We start from the raw sequence: 18,660 nt of genomic DNA, 5'->3' as shown, positions 1-18,660 counted from the left end.
AATAAAAGAGGTTATGGAAGCTGATTTCACCAATATTTCACCTACAAGTAAACCCAGGGGAGTCTTCGTCTTTACTGTGCATTACAGTTTCAGTGAGATTAAATGAAAATCCCACTTAACAGAAATGCATGACATCATAGTTGAGCAGTGTTTTACCCGTCATAACAAGGAACAGGGTCACATGTTCCGATTAGAGTGTAGGTCAATTAGAGTGTAAGTTCACTCTAATTGACCATCAAGTTTAACCAACCAAGGGGGCAATTTCACTCAGCGAGTGTGCAACAGCTTCTCTCAAATTATTATCTAACGTATAATAATGATGGCTAATAGAGCAAAAAAGAAAGCGCTGCCTCTATGCATTATTTTCAGCAAAAAAATAGGCACGAGCAGAACAAAAGTCAAGGGTAAATTGCAGAGAAGATTTGATATATCAGACTTGCAGTGCTCTTGATCACTAGGTGGAGAGGAAAAGTGAGAAAAAGAGAGAGCGAGAGATTTGCAGAAGTGTGAGTAGTGGGGGAGATGAGGCAAATCAAAGGCGTGTGCTGTTCATCTTCTCTAGACACACGGAGCCTGAGGCCAAATCCCTGCAGAGAAACACAGCCCTCCTCTTCAGATCTGAGCAGGCATGCACACATTCAGGCACAAACAGACATGCACAGCCTGTAACAAGGACAGAAGGCAGAGAAGATAGGTGCAGTGCCACTGAGTCATGCATCTCCACACTGAGAGAGCCTCACAATGACACCCATATCCAGGAGGTCAAATTGTTTTCATCTTTCCAGAGATAAAATCCACACAAACACACATCCACACCCATCAAGTTTTTCTCACATCCACAACACTTTGTGGATGATGCAATGTGACAAAAAGTTCAGATCTGTTTCACAGTCACAGACCCTCCTCAGTCCACACACACTATTTACACTATATTAAACTGTACTTTATACAGCCAGGAAAAGGGAGAACGTAGCATCTGTTATGCCATATGTCTCAGCAGTGAATGAACATCGAGTCAGATCAGATTTTGGCAACAGCAGAAGTTAACTTCTCTCAGATTCATCCCCTTTCTCTCAGTCTATATACCTAGCAACAGCTTCACATTATAGATCCTTCAAAGATTTGGGGGCAGGAAAGGAGGTTTCCTATAAAGGCTTTGAAAGATTGTTTTGTCACATGTATGTACAACCTCTGATCGATCCCGATTTCTAAAGTTCTCGGCAGAAGTGTCCCTTGATTCAGAATCAGCAGTTTTAGGAGGCTTCAGAGTCTGACTGAGTTCTGAAACTCTTGGAGCTGCTTTGCAGCTTCAATCCTTCAATTCAAACAGCACTGACTTTAGTAAAGAAGTGTGAAACAATAACCTCCAACAGCGGTTTGGATTCAAATTCAATAATAAATTTTACAAACACCATAAACTGAAATTTCTGCTTTTGAATAAAAATAAAATCAAAAGACATTTATAATCCAGTGAGAATGTATTCTAATAACTTTGGTGATCAAATTTTTCCAAAAGTGTGCAAAACAAATGACAGTCTCAACAGATAGAGTCTCTGCCCCCCAAGTGTCCATTCCTATAATGTGACTTAATGTGCCAACTATGGATTTTTAAGGTGAACATGTTAGTAATGAGCTTTGAACAACCTCACAGGGGTGTCAAACCTAAGGCTCAAGGGCCAGAATCAGTCCACTGGACACTTTTGAAAAATGTGAATGAGGGCAAAAATGTTGGACTTTTAATTGTATTTCATAATTTTTACAGCTTTTCCTAAATATGTCCCCTATGGCCATTTACACTACACGAAAGTAATTAAGTAATAGATAAACAATTACTTAATCTACTATTGAAATTTATGTTTTATATGGAGGGGCACAGTAAGAAGAAAGAAAGAAAGAAAGAAAAAAGGACATTTTCTGTGAATTAACAAAAACTTTCTGCAGTGTAACTACAGGACTGTCTGGGCAATGAGCTACCAGAACTTTTCTGCGATTTTACACATTCATTTACAATTTAAACCCAGAGAGTTGACTTCTTTATCAGAAAGAAAAACTGAGGCACACTGTTGAAACTGCACTTATCTTTCTTATTTTAAGATATTTCAGGGATTAAATGTGTAGTTAAACCTCTTTACACTGACAGAAAGGGGAATTTCACTGGTCCAGCCCACTTAAGATCAAAGTGTTCTGTATGTGGCCCATGATGTAAAATGAGTTTGACATCCCTGATTTCGACCTTTGTCTTGTTTATAAGATAATGCCTGTAAATTGTTTGCACTCTATTGATATTTCTGGTAAATATTTTCAAGTTAACAATTAAATAATTCAGCTGATTAAAGAAATGCAAATTTAATGTGGAAAAAAATAAACTGGCTAACACAGATTAAATTATATCCATACATTTTCTACTGTTTATCTCAGATCAGGTGGTGTAGGCAGCAGAATAAGAAACAGCACTCCCCAGAAAAGTTTTCCAGTTCCTCCTCAGGCATCCAAAGACCCCGTGCCATTTAAGACATGCAGCAAATACAGTGAATTCCGGGTGTACCCTGGGGGCTCTTAACAGTTGGCCACACTTGGAAAACCTCCAAAAAAGTACTCAAGGGGCACCTGAATCACCTCAGCTGGCTCCTTTCCATACAAAAGAAACAACTCCTGGTTACAGTAATCTCTGCCAAAAGGCTCATCTCGAAGGCTGAGCCCAGACACTCTAAAGTGGAAATAAAGATCAGCTGCAAAGTACGCCTAATCTCATTCTTTCTTTCAGTCATAAGCAAGGCTTGGAACACAGAACAAGAGGTAAATCTTAAGCTCTGACTCCAGTCTCTATTCTATATTCACCAAAATGCCCCATTAATGCTGACTTTGCAAGCCGTCAGGGCCTTGTTCACACATAAAAAAAACAAAACAAATACAACTGCTTAACAGATGTTTTTATGAGTAATTAATTTAAATCTGTTCTAAACTATGCAACTTTTGGCACAATGGCTTCCAGATTGGACACCAAAATCCTCAAGCCAGCATAGAATGAGCGATGGTGAGGTATTTACTGACCTTATAATGAGCTGTCAATGTGAGAAGTATCTATTGTTGGGCAGCAGGGTATTCCAGTGGCTAGCACTGTTGGGACTATTCTGTGTGGAGACTGGATGTTCTCCCCGTACCCGTGTGGAGTCTCTCTAGGTGCTCCGGCTTCCTTCCGCAGTTCAAAAGCATGCATGTTAGGCTAATTGTCAATTCTAAAGAAGCTGTAGGTGTGAATGAGAGTGGAAATGGTGGTGTGTCTCTCTGAGTTAGCCCTGTAATAGGCTGCCAACCTGTCCACCGTATACCCTGCCTCTCACCCAATGACAGCTGGGACAGGCTCCAGCCCCACACAGACCTTGAATTAGATAAGTGGTTAAGAAAATGGATGGATGGATGGATCTGTAGCTGGAGCCCTTTGGAGTGGAGAATGAGACATGAGATGGCAATGAATGAACTAACAATCACAGTGGTTTTATATTTTGAATTAATAGCACCATCATATTAGTACAAATTGAAGATCAGTCCAGATAAAAAACAGTTCAGCCCACCAAGCCAAAGATCAGCTGTGGTGTTTCTGTGCTGCCTCAACATAGCTGAAGCCAAAATATGGTTTGTGGTGAGAGCAATACAGTAATAAGTCCAAGGAGACCAGTTAGTATAGTAAGGGGCTATGTTTCTGCATTTAAGACAAGTGAGCAAAGTCAAGCAGTTCAGCTTTTCTCCGGAGAAAGACAACACTGCTCAAGAAGGCAGCAAAGCGTGGCTGCAATTTGACAAGACTTCACAAAAACAAATGGCCCAGAAAGGGTCGGGACAAAGTTGTATTTGAATCATTCAGACAACTCAGAATACACAAAAAGGCAAAATATAAAAGGAGAGCAGAGAGATCCAAACATCACATTAGAGATTGAGCAGTAATGAAGCTCCACATACTGTAACCGACCCTGTGTTTCCACTTCCACTAATGAAAATATAAAGAGATGTGCAAAGAACGGGTCTCTCTGGAACACCTTGTCCTCTTTCTTCTTCTTCCTTCTCCTCTCAGTCTGCTCTCTCGATTAATTATTCATCCCTCACCGCCACCAAACCATAGGAGTCATGTACCGCATAAACGTATATACAGTATGCTCTCTGACACACACGCACAGATGAAGGAAGCAGATACTTTCAAAAGAAGAATCTTCCAAGCATCCATGCCTGTGGTGAATTACATATGTGAAAAAAGACTAACTTCTATTTTTCTTTTATTACAACGGAAGACCGCAGCTTTTCAAATATTCACACAGACAAGAAATGACAGGAAGGAGGAGATTTTGAAAGATTTAGCATGAGGATAAAGTTTGTTTTTTCCCCCACTCTGTATCAGATATGAACAAACTGTCAAAGTCAAGTATTACCTACCAGCCAAACATCTTACCTTGCATGCTTGTGTAGAGCTAAATCAACCCTTTTCAAAGTAAACACCCCTAAAATACTGGACTAAAATATTGTACTGACTGGAGTACAATAAGACGGTGCTGTTATTGTTTAGCAAATAGTATTTGGCTACTCATGAGAATCCAAATACTACTAATATCAAAGTGTCTCCAGCTGTCCATCTCAATGCCAATTAAAAGAGCTTACAAGTTCTGCAGATTAAGTGTAAAAAGGAATGTGGTTCAGTCTAAGCCAAACCATGGCGCCTGAAATCTCTTTAATCCTTGGATCTTGATGGAGGACAAAAACAAAACAGCTGAAAGTGAATTCTTCTCACCACGCAGTTGACGTCCATGCCGGCCTCAAGCAGAGTCTGGACGGTGCTGTGGTGTCCGTTGCGGGCAGCCAGGTGAAGCGGAGTGTGTAGTCGAGTGTGGCTGGTCATGAGGTTGGGGTGAGCACCCACCAGCATGCACACCACCTGCGCACAAAAACACAGCCGCATGTCAGTGACAAAAAAGCAAACTTATAAGGAAACTAGGCCACTTGTCACCTTCTTATACCCGTGAAACTGATTACAGCAAACAGGAATTTCGTAGCCATGTTAGCGGGGGTTAAACTGGGCTGAAACAACCCAGAAGAGCCTTCCAGCACCTTTGAACTGTAAATAAATTCGAATGTCAAGCAGTTGCATTTTCTGTGACCCACACTGTAATGTTTGAGTGGTGCTCAGTTGGTACTAAGGGGTCGAAACTGTGCCAAGAAAATATCCCCTCACCAGTACACCACCAGCAGCAGCCTGAACTGTTAATACAAGGCAGGATGGATCCATGCTTTCATGTTGCTTATGCAAAGTCTGACCCTGTCATCCAAATGTTGCAACAGAAATCAGACCAGACAACTATTTTCCAATCTTTTATTTTCTGGTGTTGAGGAGCCCATGCAAAGAATACTCTCAATTTCCTGTTCTTTGCTGACAGGGGTGGCATCTGGTGTGGTCCTACACTGCTTCAAGGTTTGACGTCTTGTGCGTTCAGAGAAGCCCTTCTCCATCTTTGGACTGCTTTACAAGTTTCTTGCTTAAAAACAAGTCACAATGTTAGAATATTCTACTAGTTAATAAAACCTGCTACCAGCAGCTGTCATTTCAGATGACAAAATGAACAGCCCAGAAATGAGAAGCCTATAATATTAATATTTGTCATATTAATAGGATTAAAGCATTTTTTGTAAAAAAAATTTTGAAAACAACCAGAGCGGCAAGCTTGAATTAGCTTGACTAAGCTGGGATGCTAAGTGAACACTTTAGATGGATTATCAGCAGGAGTTTTTATATTTTTTTTAACCAATCACGAAAGAAAACTTCTTCCATTTCTACTTAATTACCTGTTTTTCTTTGCATTAAACTCCCGTCAATCACGCCGAGTATTCTGCAGTAAGAGGCTGCTGCGCTTTCACCCGATGGTGGATGATGGTGCCTTTAATAACTCAGCTCACCAACAGCCAGTTGTCTTGAAAGCTTCCTCCCTTTAATTTGCATCTTTGTGTGAGTGTGCGCGCACGCGCGTGTGGTAAACTTTTGCCCTGTGTTAGTTACATCTCCATGCAGCAGGAGTTTCCACCGTAGGGATTTCCCTTCATTATTATGCAGAGAAAGGAGAAGAGAGAGAGAACTACTGCGCTGCCTTTATAAATTATTCATTCACTCCAACAAACCTGTATGGCTTGACTGCAATTACTCACTACCTTAGCGGAAAGAACGTGTGATTGCATTTGAACATCGGCAGGCATTTGTATCACACACCTCTGCGTGGGAGTGTGCTCCTGTGTGCGCGCCTTTTGTCACATTTTTGACAAGAGAATAGGCGCACTTCTTAAAATGTGTACCTGCCATTCTGTGGAGTAAAGACAATATTTAACAATACATTTTTTTTTTAGTCCACCATGTATCAGATTAATTTGCAGTGGCAGTTTGGAATGTGTGATTCCTGTGCACTGCCAACTCCTCACCTGCTGCATCCTCTCACCTGCTGCATCCTCTCTTTGGCAGGATACACAGTGCATGAAAAGGTTAAAATGCAGTATAGCCTCCACATCCAAGCCTCCTAACCAAGCGCATCAATAAAAACATTACCTAGCCGGTGAAACCAGGAGGAGAGGATGCAGGAATTGTAAAAAAAAAAAAAAAAAAAGATAAGATAAGTCCCGCTTTCACCGTTGAAGAAACAAAAACAATGGTTTTGTTTCTGTCTTTACTACAACAAACACCTGCATTTAACTACACTTCCTTTTAATTATGATCACTTCAGCTGCTTTTTTAAACAAAAAAACCTTTAAGTAAATTGTAGCTAATTTTTTCTTTGCTCCAAACTGCAGAGGATTTGTGCCTCCTGTCAGCCACATGAAAAGCATTGTTAATTATTTTTACCCATTTTGTCACTTTGAATTTTTATTATTAATCTTTTAGGAGTTTCAATTCAATTTTAATTGCAAATTAAACTGATTAGGGCCACCCTTTCCTCATGTGGACTGCAGCAGATGTTTGTATCACATTCTTATTCATGGAGTGCCACCTAAGTCCTCTATATCAAGCTGCTCTTATGGAAATTAGAACTTCACCAATGTAGAAAAGGTCAAAACCTAACCAGGTTGAGATATTCTTTTATATCTCTTGACTTCAAGCTGTTCACTCTCATTATCCCGGTGACAATGCAGCTGGTGGCTAAACACTGAAGTGTTAGAAGTCAACATCTGGTGATGACGTTTTAACCATTTTAACCTAGATTTTATAGACGTACCTGAATGTGCTCCTGATTTTATATTATATTGTTACTTCATGTGTCCTAGGGGAGTGGTTCAACTTTTTTGATCTAACTGTTCCAATACCTTATAAGTTGGACTCAAGAACACCCTCCTCTTTAACACTTTTATGTTCCCGTTACACTCACTGGCCACTTTATTAGTTACATCTTGCTAGTACCGTCTGCATTCATAACTGCCTTAAAGCGAACTCAACTGTCATGTTCAAAAAACAGTTTGAGATGATTTGAGCTATCTGACATTGTGCGTTATTCTGCTGGAAGCATCCATTAGAAAGTAGGTACATTGTGGTCATAAAAGGATGGACATGGTCAGCAACAATACTCAGGTAGGCTGGTGATCCCCTGTAAACTGTAGCCTCAGTATCCCGTTCCTGGTTGACACGAGTGGTTTCTGAAATACTCAGACCAACCGGTTGTCTTGATCATGCCTGAGTCTCTGAATGCATCGAGTTGCTGCCATGTGACTGGCTGACTGGATATTTGCATTAACGAGCAGTTGAACAGGTGTACCTAATAAAGTCTCCAGCGAGTGTATACTGTAAGTAAATACATCTCCTCTCTACTACAGACCAAAAATTATAACAGCATTCTAGTCTCTTTCTAGTTTCAGAAAATGAATTTTTCATTGATCAAATATTCTCGCTGACCTGCAGTCGGCCGTACAGTGCTGCTAGGTCCAGGGGAGTCTCATGTCGGCTGTTTCTCATGGTGGGGTCGGTCAGCTCCTGCAGCAGCACTGAAACCACCTCTGAGTGTCCATACTGGGCTGCACAGTGGAGGGCAGTTTCCTTTTCATGGTTCTGTGGAAGAACAGGAAAAAGGATTGATATTGGGAAGAGTGAAGTGGAGGGAAGAATGGAGGGGGAATAGTGGATGTAGGAATTATTGGAACAATAAAGAGTGGGAGATGTGAAGTGAAGTGAGCCGAAGAAACATGGAGAGATGCAGGGAAGTAATAAGAAAGGTAAAGGGTAGGAGAAATTAGAGGATTAGTCAGACAGAAGGGGATGGATAGGGTTAAGAAAACGGAATATCAGTTGATGGCATTTAGTATATAATATAAGAACATGGTGATTTATAAGTAGGGCAAATGTGGATGAAAGGATTGAGATATAGCGAAAGAGTGGTAGGCGGAGGAAGAAGCAGTTAGCTTTATTTATTGGTGCAGCGATACGGTGAAATTCAAGATGGACAGCTGCGTTTTACTGCAGAGATTTCTGCTATGCATATGAAACACAGATCTCAAACAGTTTATCATTCTGCGTGTACAAATTCCAAAATGCTGTCAGCAGTGTGAGACCTGCCAAGAGAAATCTATGGCATCCTGTTAGTGTAGTAGAAGCAACAGCAACTTGCTCTGCTTATTTTCGTCCAGCACGTTCAACGATTAAATACTTTGTCATTTTTTACTTAACAGGGTACTTAGCATATTCAGGAGCTGTTATGTAACATTTTGATTTTTTTTGTTTTGTTTTATATCACCTCACTGCCAATTAATCCATCTCAACTGTCAATTCCTCTTGAAAAAAGAAAAGAAAAAAAGAGGATTAATGCGTCACATTTCTCACCTCTGTAAAACAGTTTCTCAAAATGTGCCCTCAAAACTGCCTGCTAATTACACTTTGCCATGTCGTGCATTTTGGTTAAATCAGATGTAATCAAAAAATCTGATCTGGCTCGTGTAGACGCAAACATGCAATTAAGTGTCATAAAAAGCACCTGGATATGATTTGGATATGACACACTTGAAACAACAAAATAGAGCCACAGTTAACGTGCACCGTTTGGATACATTCATTAGCACGTTTGTTTGTCAGACTGCCTGCACAGTTTGGCTGGCAGCTTTTTCTTAGACAACACTGTGCCAAGCTTTTGTTTGTTTGTTCGTTTTGGATTCCTGAACATTCCTGTTAAAAGCCAGGAATATGTTAAAAGCGGATGTTTTGAATCCTAGTTTGAGTTCTAGAAATGAACCGACTGACCGGCCAGAGGGACCAGAATCGGTTGATTTCCAGCGTTCTCGACCCGGACCGGTGACCACCAAGGGCCAGCCACAAGCCACAAGCCTCGGTATGAGCAAAAGATCATGGAGACAAGCGAAGAAGTGAAAAATGTCAATGCCCTGTTATCTGGTAACTTTATAATCTCACTGGAAAATGGTCAAAGTAAATCATTTTCAGTCACTTATTTTTGTTTAAGTGTGAGAAGATCCTGTAACTTTCTGCAGATTGGGGGAAATTGTCAAATTTAATAATCTATTAATTATGAAAACAATATTTTTGCATTGAAGAAAATTTGAGTTTTGTTTCCAAATCGGTATCAGCAAAAATCTGTATCAGCAGGTCACACTTTAAAAAAAATAAATAAATAAAATCTGAGTCAGTCAAGAAAACTGCAGTCAGTGCATCTCTATTCATTTCTTGATAGTTCTGCTTTTATCTAAGTACAGCAGCAAATGTATCTACGTTCTTACACTTCTGCATATCTTGACACTCTTGAAAGTAACTGAACTAAAAATATGATAAAAATATATCTCATGGTATTATTACGCTGTAAACATTATTTTGTTTTATCACTTTTTGGCAGCACAACAAACTGAAGACATCAGTATCAGCAGTCTATCTTACAACTTTAGAAAGTTAACAGACAGTTTAGGCACAAAGGATTGGTTTTGTTTTTGATAAGAGTGCCTTAGACTAAACCAAAACGACAGGCACCATAAAACCAAACCAAAAAAAAAAAAAGAGCTGAAGAGCTGTAGAGCTCAACACTTCAGGTGAACCCTTACATCCAAGCAGGCGTGTCATCCACTATTCAAAGTTTCAAGAACTTCTAGAGAGGAACCATGAAAGAAATCATTTTAATTTGCAATCCATTTGAATAGCTGAAAAAAAAAATCCAGCCAGCTATAAGTCATCTAGACTCAGAGAGGTAGATTTATTTACACTACACAGTGTCCTTTTTAACACTTTAGCCATGGGAACATGAGAGATTCTCATGTTCTGAGAGAATGTGGCCATTTCCTTGCTGTCTAGGGGCCCCTGTAAACCCAAGAACCTTCTTGGTGGTCCTCAAGGGTCCCTGGGTAAAAACAGACCCATAATGAATGCACAATTGGACAGAGAGACACGCTGTTTATACTCATGTACTTAACAATGACTAATCTGGCTCCCATATAGTGCACATGTGTACAATACATGTAAAAGGATGCAGGCAGATCTGCATTTGGGCTTCTGTTGATATTATCAAACAGGATGATGGACTTTTAATTTTTTTTTTTTTTAAATATCCCTGTGTTGTTGCCAATTATCTAAAAATCTTAACAATAAGTGTGAAAACTTCATGAAAGTGAGATAAAGCTTTTTAAAAGTTATATCAATCTTACTTCAGATACAGTAATTCTATTATACGATCCACTACTTCACATCTACACTGCTTTTTAGATCCCACATGTGATTCTATTCCTTGCCCCTCAAGCATAATGTCACATTCAGTCCTATCTGAATGCAGCCCCAACAAGATGTACAGTATAAAAACTGAAATTAACTCCTGGCAGTGGCAGTTTAAAACGTACAACGCATGTTTGGGATAAATCTGTTTAGGCTTTAAATGCATGTGGCAGGGAAACAACCAGGGTATGGACTGTGGTATGATTGCCTGGTTCCATACCAGGAATGGACACACACATGTCCAGCTATTGTTTATATTGCTGCCCGCTAACTGAAGTAGGAGAGGAAAAATGACATCATCTTTCTTTTGTATCAAAAAAAAAAACAGAAAAACAGAAGCTGAAATTTTTCCACAAACAAGCCTGTTCGTATCGGATAAGTTCCGCTGATTGTCATCTGCCATCAACAGTGGAGCCAAATATTGAATGCACTATACTTCTTAATAACTGCAAAAACCTTTAGCTAAATGCCCTGAGAAATAATGACTCAAATATCCATTTTAACTGAAAATGACATCAATGAGACAGAAATGCCACCAGCTGCTGATTGGTTAGAGAAAGGCAAACATAATGAGAAAGAATGCAGTAAAATGAAAAACAAGTTTGACTATCAAGGTGTTCTTTAAACATGAGCTTTTTATCACCAGTCGAAAATAACACACTCCAAACTTGCGAGTCATTTTTAAAATTGATATTTCCCTCTCTCCGTCATTATTTTATTAAATGTTTTCATATTTCCTGCATCCATTTCCCCTCTAATATTTCCATGATGAAAGTCCAAAACATAATGGCCACACTCCACATAGTGGATCTGAGCAGATCTCATCTTATGCCTTTTTTTAACTCACTCGCTCCCCAGAGCGAGAGTTCCCCCCCCCACTCGCCTCCCTCTCATGCCTTTCCTTGCTTTCATTTATGCCTCTGAGAAGTGTATGAGAGAGAGATGAAGAGATACTATATCTGAGAATAACAGAGGGTTTAAAAAAAAAACTGTGAGGACACACACACACACACACACACACACACACACACACACACACACACACGATGTAGCCAGGAGAAAAGAAAAAAAACACCACTATGTGCGTTAGAGCTTTCCCTGCTCCTCAGCCAATCAGATCTCTCCGTTTTCCCCTGTGGACCTCACACCCCTCCATTCATGGCTGAGTGGAACCTTCCAGAGCAGGTCTGATTGCAGATCCACTGTACTGTAAGAACAATAATCGCACACTCAGGCGCTCTGTAATTCACATTCATTACAATTTACTGGTGTAATTGGTGCCAGAGTTATATTTAATAAACTCTATTTGCTCTGTTACTGTGTGAATATTCAACCTGGAGTGACTCAGTTTCCCTGATGGATAATTTGAGTTTCAGCTTATCTAATCAATTACTTCATAAACTCCTACCAGGTCCCAAATAACCACAAGTGCAACACGATCATTTGCTCCTGACAGTATTTAGTGTACCATTAAAAAGTAATGTCTGGAGACCAGGCCAGTCATTCATTCAAGATCAAATGCAACATCACTTTGTAAAAGGTAAAGGTGAGAGAGTGGTGGCACTCTCCTCCACAGAAGTAGCTCAGTGTGCTGTACTTGAAAATCGATTTCACTGAAGAAGGAAGGGCTGGTCTGAGTATTTCAGAAACAGCTGATCTACCGGGATTTTCCTGCACAACTATCTCTACGCTTTACAGTCAACTGTCAGAAAAAGAGAAAATATCCAATGAGCGGCAGTTCTCTGGATGTAAATGTCTTGTTAATGCCAGAGGATAGGTAACAGTACATCAAATAACCACTCATTACAACCAAAGTATGCAGAAGAGCATCTCTGAATGCACAGAAAACCCTGAAGCAGATGGGCTAAAGCAGTTTATTACCACACCAGGTGCCACTCCTGTCAGTCAAGAACAAGAAATTGAGGCTACAAGTCGTACAGGCTCACCAAAATTGGCCAATCAAAGATTCGAAAATCATTGCTTGGTCTAATGAGCCTCGATTTCTGCCGCAACATTCGGATGGTACGGTCAGAATTTTCCGAAGCATGGATCCATCCTGCCCTGTATCAACAGTTAGGCTGTGTTGTGAGGGATATTCTCTTTTCTACGTTTTTATAATCAACACAAAACAAGTATGAAATAAAGTAGCACAGTCGTACACACTGATAAATCTACATGGACGCGATAGACACTGCAATGAAGATTGCAGCTATTGTTGCTGCTCCCTCTGACCTATTCTGTCTCCACTTAAATGGACAATAAACCTCTGTCAGTCCAATCCGCTGCGCCTCACGCACACTGCTTAAGATAGGAAAAATGCAATTTCCTGACAAAAAGAAGAGTGACAAAGACATGAGCAAAGACACAGAGTGACAAGACAAGAGAGATAGAGTGGTGAGAGAGCAGGAGAAATTGAAAAAAAAGATCCTCCCTCTGTGTTCTCGGGGTGGCTATATATTCCCATTACGTTGCTCTGACAGCTCTCCGATATCATCTAGCACTCGAGTGTATTGTTGCTGATTGGGCTCTGAGCAACAGCCATCTACTAATGCCACATCAACAGGCATGGTAGCACATTATTGACATGCTCATACAAATGGATGTCACAGCCTTTCTTTCAGCAGCATATGCTGCTGATATTAATGGTCACAGAGTAATGAAGTATTGGCTTGATAGAGCTCATTCTACTATGACCGCTGTAAGGATTCATTACTGTTTACAGATGAATTTCTTATCATTTCTTCTGATATATATTGACTACATGTGCAGTGCCTTCTGAATTTTTTTTAAGTGATGGGCACACAAAGAATCAACTTTTTCTCAAAGTATGATAGTCCATTAACCGACACACAACCACACACACGCACACTTTCCATGGTGCACTCTATCAGTGCTCTCGCAGTTCGTCTGCCTGGGACCGAACAGCTACATCCATGCAAATAAGCAAGCCTTATCAGACAGGCCAGGGCTGAAATGAAACCAGAGCGGCGGAAGAGCAGAGGTATTTGTTTGAACATGCACCGCGTTAATGCTGATGGACTGATATGCAGGATGAGCTCCGTCTATGTTACAGCATCGCATAATCCAAGCAGCTCAGTGCACTGCCTGGGGAGAATCAGGTAAATGAAGACTAAAAAAAAAAAAAAAAAGGGGAAGACATGCAAGGTCAAAATTTTTTATACTCAGTCTTGTTTTCTGTTATTAATACTTATGCTAATACTTGTGCAGTGCCTATTTGTACTGTATAACTGATGTATTTTTGAAGCTCAAATTTATAGATGTCATCTAAATACGCCAAAGGCAGGCCATCATATTTTACTGCTGTGAAAAAAGAAGAACTATTAGAATATATTCTTGGACTGTTCAAATCAATAACTTCTCATTCAGGCAAAATGAGTGAGTAATTGAAGTCATTTGTCACAGGAAACCAAAGGAAATTGTACAAAATAAATAAATAAAACATGTCCAGAGGAACTTTAGAATTTGATTTAGTGATATTTAAACTTTAGGGTTAAGATTCTTGAGAATGCAGCATTTATATAGGAACAGCTCATCCAACCAGCGCCACTTTTAGCATTGTACTCGTGTCACCAGTCTTACACCCACCAAGTTTGAATCGAATCAGATGGGACGCCCATCGAGCTAGGCAAAGAACAGGTGGATGAGCACACAGACATAAAGATTTCTTGAATTATTACTAAGAAAAATTGAGTGCTCTCTATACTGGGTAAAAGAAAAGAAATGTAAGTTTTATGTTGTGAAATACATTTTCAATCTTTGCATTTCTCAGTAAATCATTTTAATCTCTTAGAAAACTCAAACACATTTTGTGAGGTGTTTTCAGTTCAGGGTGATTGGTTTTAGTCAGGGAAATTTGTTTATTGAATACAAATTCAAACACTGTCATCAGTGCCACAATGCCATGATTAACTGAAGCTGACTGAGGCTGGGCTATTGGCATGCTGGATGCTGGCATGCGTGTCTGAGCTATTATGCAGCCTTGCATGTCCATGAGAGCATCATCTCTGATCGAATTGTTCTTGGTGGAAATCTGACTGGACAGATTTATTTTGAAGTGCTCAAACCTCACCTGTGTCCTCGCTGCAGCTGTCTCAACAGGACAATGCCTGTCACCCCACTGCCAGAGTAGCACAGAGCTTTCTACAACAGAAGCATATCCAGACACTTCCTTGGCTAGCATTTAGTCTGGGCATGTCTCCTTTTGAACATGCCTAGGACATGCTAGGTTCATCTTTTTTTTTATTTTTGCACCAAACAGGACAAACGGGATAGAAACCAACGTCCAAAAAACGAGCCGTAATAATTGTGAACATGAAAAGTGAATTACAAAAAGGCCAAGAGGAATGAATGCAAAAAACTGGCAGAGAAGAGAACATCTGAAAGACATGAAGAGCAAAACAAACAAAGATGGGGAGTGAGACAGAATAAACTACAGTATCCAAATTTCACAGCAAACACACTTTGCCAAGAAACACCCTCTCTCACACAGAGGTTTTTCCTCAAGATTCACAGCAGCATCAGCTGCAGACACTGAAATTTGACTACAAATAAAAGCACTCAATAACTGAACACCTTTTTAGGTCAGTGGTGACAGGAGTATTTCTTGCAATACAATGTTTTATGACTGTTATTAATTACTCTTGATTACTGGGGGGAAAAAAGGACTTGTGGTTTCCCCCAGAAATGCTTAAAAATGCATCACGATGACTGAGCGCCCAATCTGAAGACCTAAATCTGGTGCAACAATGAGGTAAAAGCCCAAAGGTATTTAATTTGCAATGAAAGACAACTGTCATGATGTGAGGAGCATCAACTTCTCACATCTGAGAAGCTGGGAAGTTCATGATTGATGGGGTATCAAAGTTGTGGTACACTATTTGATCATTTCCCATCAATTGCTGATTTGATTGATTACTTGATTGGTTGTGCACAAAAACCTTCCCACAGTCAAAGTTGCAGTCACATCCTATTTTATTTTGATATTTCCCATTTAATATATCTGAAACTCAATCCCAAAAAGATACCAATAAAAAACATGAAATATGTCAGTGGGGTTTTATCAAAGTGGACTGCTCACGCTTGACCTGTAATGCCTACACATGAATGACTGGCATCTCCAAAATATTTCCTTACAGCTGAAGCGCCCCTGAGCTAGACACCAAACTCAGGTGTGCTCCAGGGTGGCCAGTCTGCAGCTGCCATTTTAAACTCTGACCTCCCTGAAGCGTTCCCAAGCTAAATATCTCTATTAAGGACCTCAAAGAAATCCTCGGATTCTGTTTTTACAGTGTTTTCTTATAACACCTCAATTAACACCCTCACATGCAATCTGCTCTGAGCTTGCTTTAATCGCTCAGGGCTATAGTTTGTTTTGATTTATGGAGAGATGAATCAGTTTACTTTTGCTGAACGTTAATTAGGAATCCCACGGCAGACGGGGAGTCAGGCTTTTAAAAAAAATCTCTTGTTTTTTTTTTTAAAGTGATTACTCATGAGAAAACGACCTTGTGGCTCAGTGTGCATCTTGGCAGCAGTGGGCATCACAGTGGCCGAGGACTTTCCCAGGGCGGTCTGTTGCAGCAGTAGCATGTGTTCTCAAGTTGATCATCAAGACGCATATGGTTTCATTTTCTTGTGTGGAAGCAACATGTGTGCGTGATTGGACGTAGAGTTACCAAGACTATGGTGAATAGACACAAACACAGAAACACTTTCATGGAAACACACAGCCAGCAAATGACCTCATGACCTGTTACCTTTGCCTTAGTTCACACAGTCTTTAAGCTTTTGGAAGTTCTTGCTGGCATGCCTCTATTATGATCTTGCTGAATTTCTCCTCTCCTTTGGGAGGGCAAAAGAGAGCCGGAAAGGACGAACGATGAGGGGGGAAAAATGGAGGGGAGATGGGATAGAATAACCCTACATCCTCCTGTTGTTGAAGAAGAAAATATTCCTACAGTGACACATACTTGACATACTGAGTCACCCACACACACACACACACACACACACACACTCACACAAACCCTTAAACTGATGAGTCCAGAGGTCCCATGCAGACAAAGCAGCCAAGAGTGTTCTGTGCTGGTTCCCACACGTACAAACCACATCTGTTCTCCATCAGTGGGCAAGTCTGCAGGACACAACTACCCTTCACACTGTCACGATACAAGCAAAGCAAAATTTACAAAACAGCTTTTATCTGAGCAGGTACCTTGGAGTAAAAAGTGTTATTAATCAACTGGATGTGTGTTCGGATTCAGTAACAGGAGCCAAAAATCCTCTGAGCCATCACTCTACATTGTTCAAATCTCTCTTACATTTCATCAATAGGCTATACAGAAATACCACAACAGCATATTTGAAGGAGAATAGTAGAGTTTTGTGCTAGCCCGTTACAAACTGAAATTTTTTTATTTAACCCAGTCACATCCTGTTATTTTGGGGTTTCCCATTTCCATTTCAACCATGATGAGCTGACTGGCCAGCACCCATGCTGGCTTGTGGGCTGATCCTCTTTCATTCTCTCCAGCCTGCTGCAGCAGCACCCTTGAGGTGCTTGGTATTTTCATTTATTTAGTTATCTGACGGTTTCTTTTATTAAACGTTCACACTGATGTTGTGTTTATTGTGATGTTTGGTGTTTGAGCGAGTTGTAACAAATCTTAAAGCAAGATTAGCTCTGCCTAGTTTCCAAACTTAACATTAGGCCCCAGTCACACAAGCCTAGAGACAGATTGTCTACCATCTGGCAACCTCTGGCTGCTAGAAAACAATATGTATTCCCCAACCAGTTGGCAAGTGGTTGCTGGAAGTTGCTAGGTGAAAAACGGTTGCAAAGAGCGGCTGCACCAAAAACTGATTGCTTTGGATGCTAGCAGGTTTCCGCAGTCATCTGTAGTTTGCATGGAAGGTGATACAGGTGACCGCAGCAATCTGCTAGCATCCAAAGCCATCGCAAGGAGGTTTTCAGTGCAACACTGTACCTTTGCACGACCAATTCCAACTTGCAACTGAAACCTCCACCAACCATTCATCAACCAGTCAGGGAACACAGATTTTTCCCTAGCAAACTGTGGTTGCCACGGGGTCAGTGACGAGTCTGAAGGCCTTTGTGGCTGGGGCTCCAAAAATCAATTTCACAGCAACTGCCAATAACCTCCAGCAACCACTCACAACTGGTCAAAGAATACACGTCTTTCCCTCGCATCCATTCTTGCCAGATGGTTGCAACCAATATCACTCGATGTGACTGGGGCCTTACCAAACCTAAAATCCAATGTGAAACTTGTTTAACACATCATTCCAGTAAATGTTTATTTTAGTTAACAATAATAAATTAAAGTGAACCAGTTAAAAAGATTTTTAAACAGTTTTCATCTGTTAAAATGCTGAATGCTCCAATTAAACATGGCAAAAGTTCAAATAATGATATCACTGTATCTAACAGGTAATCCCTATGACCCAAAACCTCTGGCTTTAGGCTGCTCTAAATGCTTTTTTTCTTTTCTACTCTTGGCTCTGTATGATGGAAAAAACAGGGGATATAACTCCAACTATGAGCTCAGAAGCCCCATCCACCTGCTGTTCAAAACCTGTTAACAAAGAGCAGTCAATCAGAAGAAAGTTGCCTTAAAGGGAAAGGGAAAGGGAAATGGAAAGGAAAAGGGAAGGAAGGAAGGAAGGAAGGAAAGAAGGAAAGAAAGAAAGAGAAAAGAAAAAGCTTGTTTTAGACAGAGGATGAACTGAGAGGCTGTATCAAGGTCCAGTATAGGTATTCGTAGGGATGCACCAGTTTATAGGTTAAAAAGCTCTACTGGCTTTGTTCACTGCCATTACATTCACAGACAGCAGTGACTGATGTTTGCAGCCCTCAGATCTGGATTATTTTATTTATTTTTTTAATTACAGTTTTTAAGTGCAATTTA

The 18,660-nt window shown here is 40.3% G+C and overlaps 1 protein-coding gene across 1 annotated transcript in view; it reads right to left on the bottom strand.

Moving 5' to 3' along the window:
- anks1b (ankyrin repeat and sterile alpha motif domain containing 1B) overlaps positions 1-18,660 on the bottom strand; it is a 251,122-nt gene that overhangs the window by 153,454 nt on the left and 79,008 nt on the right. The window contains 2 exon segments of the mRNA XM_030720755.1: positions 4,778-4,921; positions 7,910-8,062. Coding sequence (XP_030576615.1) covers positions 4,778-4,921; positions 7,910-8,062 — 297 coding nt within the window.

Source organism: Archocentrus centrarchus, chromosome 23 (genome assembly GCF_007364275.1).
Source record: "Archocentrus centrarchus isolate MPI-CPG fArcCen1 chromosome 23, fArcCen1, whole genome shotgun sequence".
NCBI classification, from domain to species: domain Eukaryota; kingdom Metazoa; phylum Chordata; class Actinopteri; order Cichliformes; family Cichlidae; genus Archocentrus; species Archocentrus centrarchus.
The sequence above is the reverse complement of the archived record's forward strand: the minus strand, read 5'-3'. Positions and strand labels throughout refer to the sequence as shown.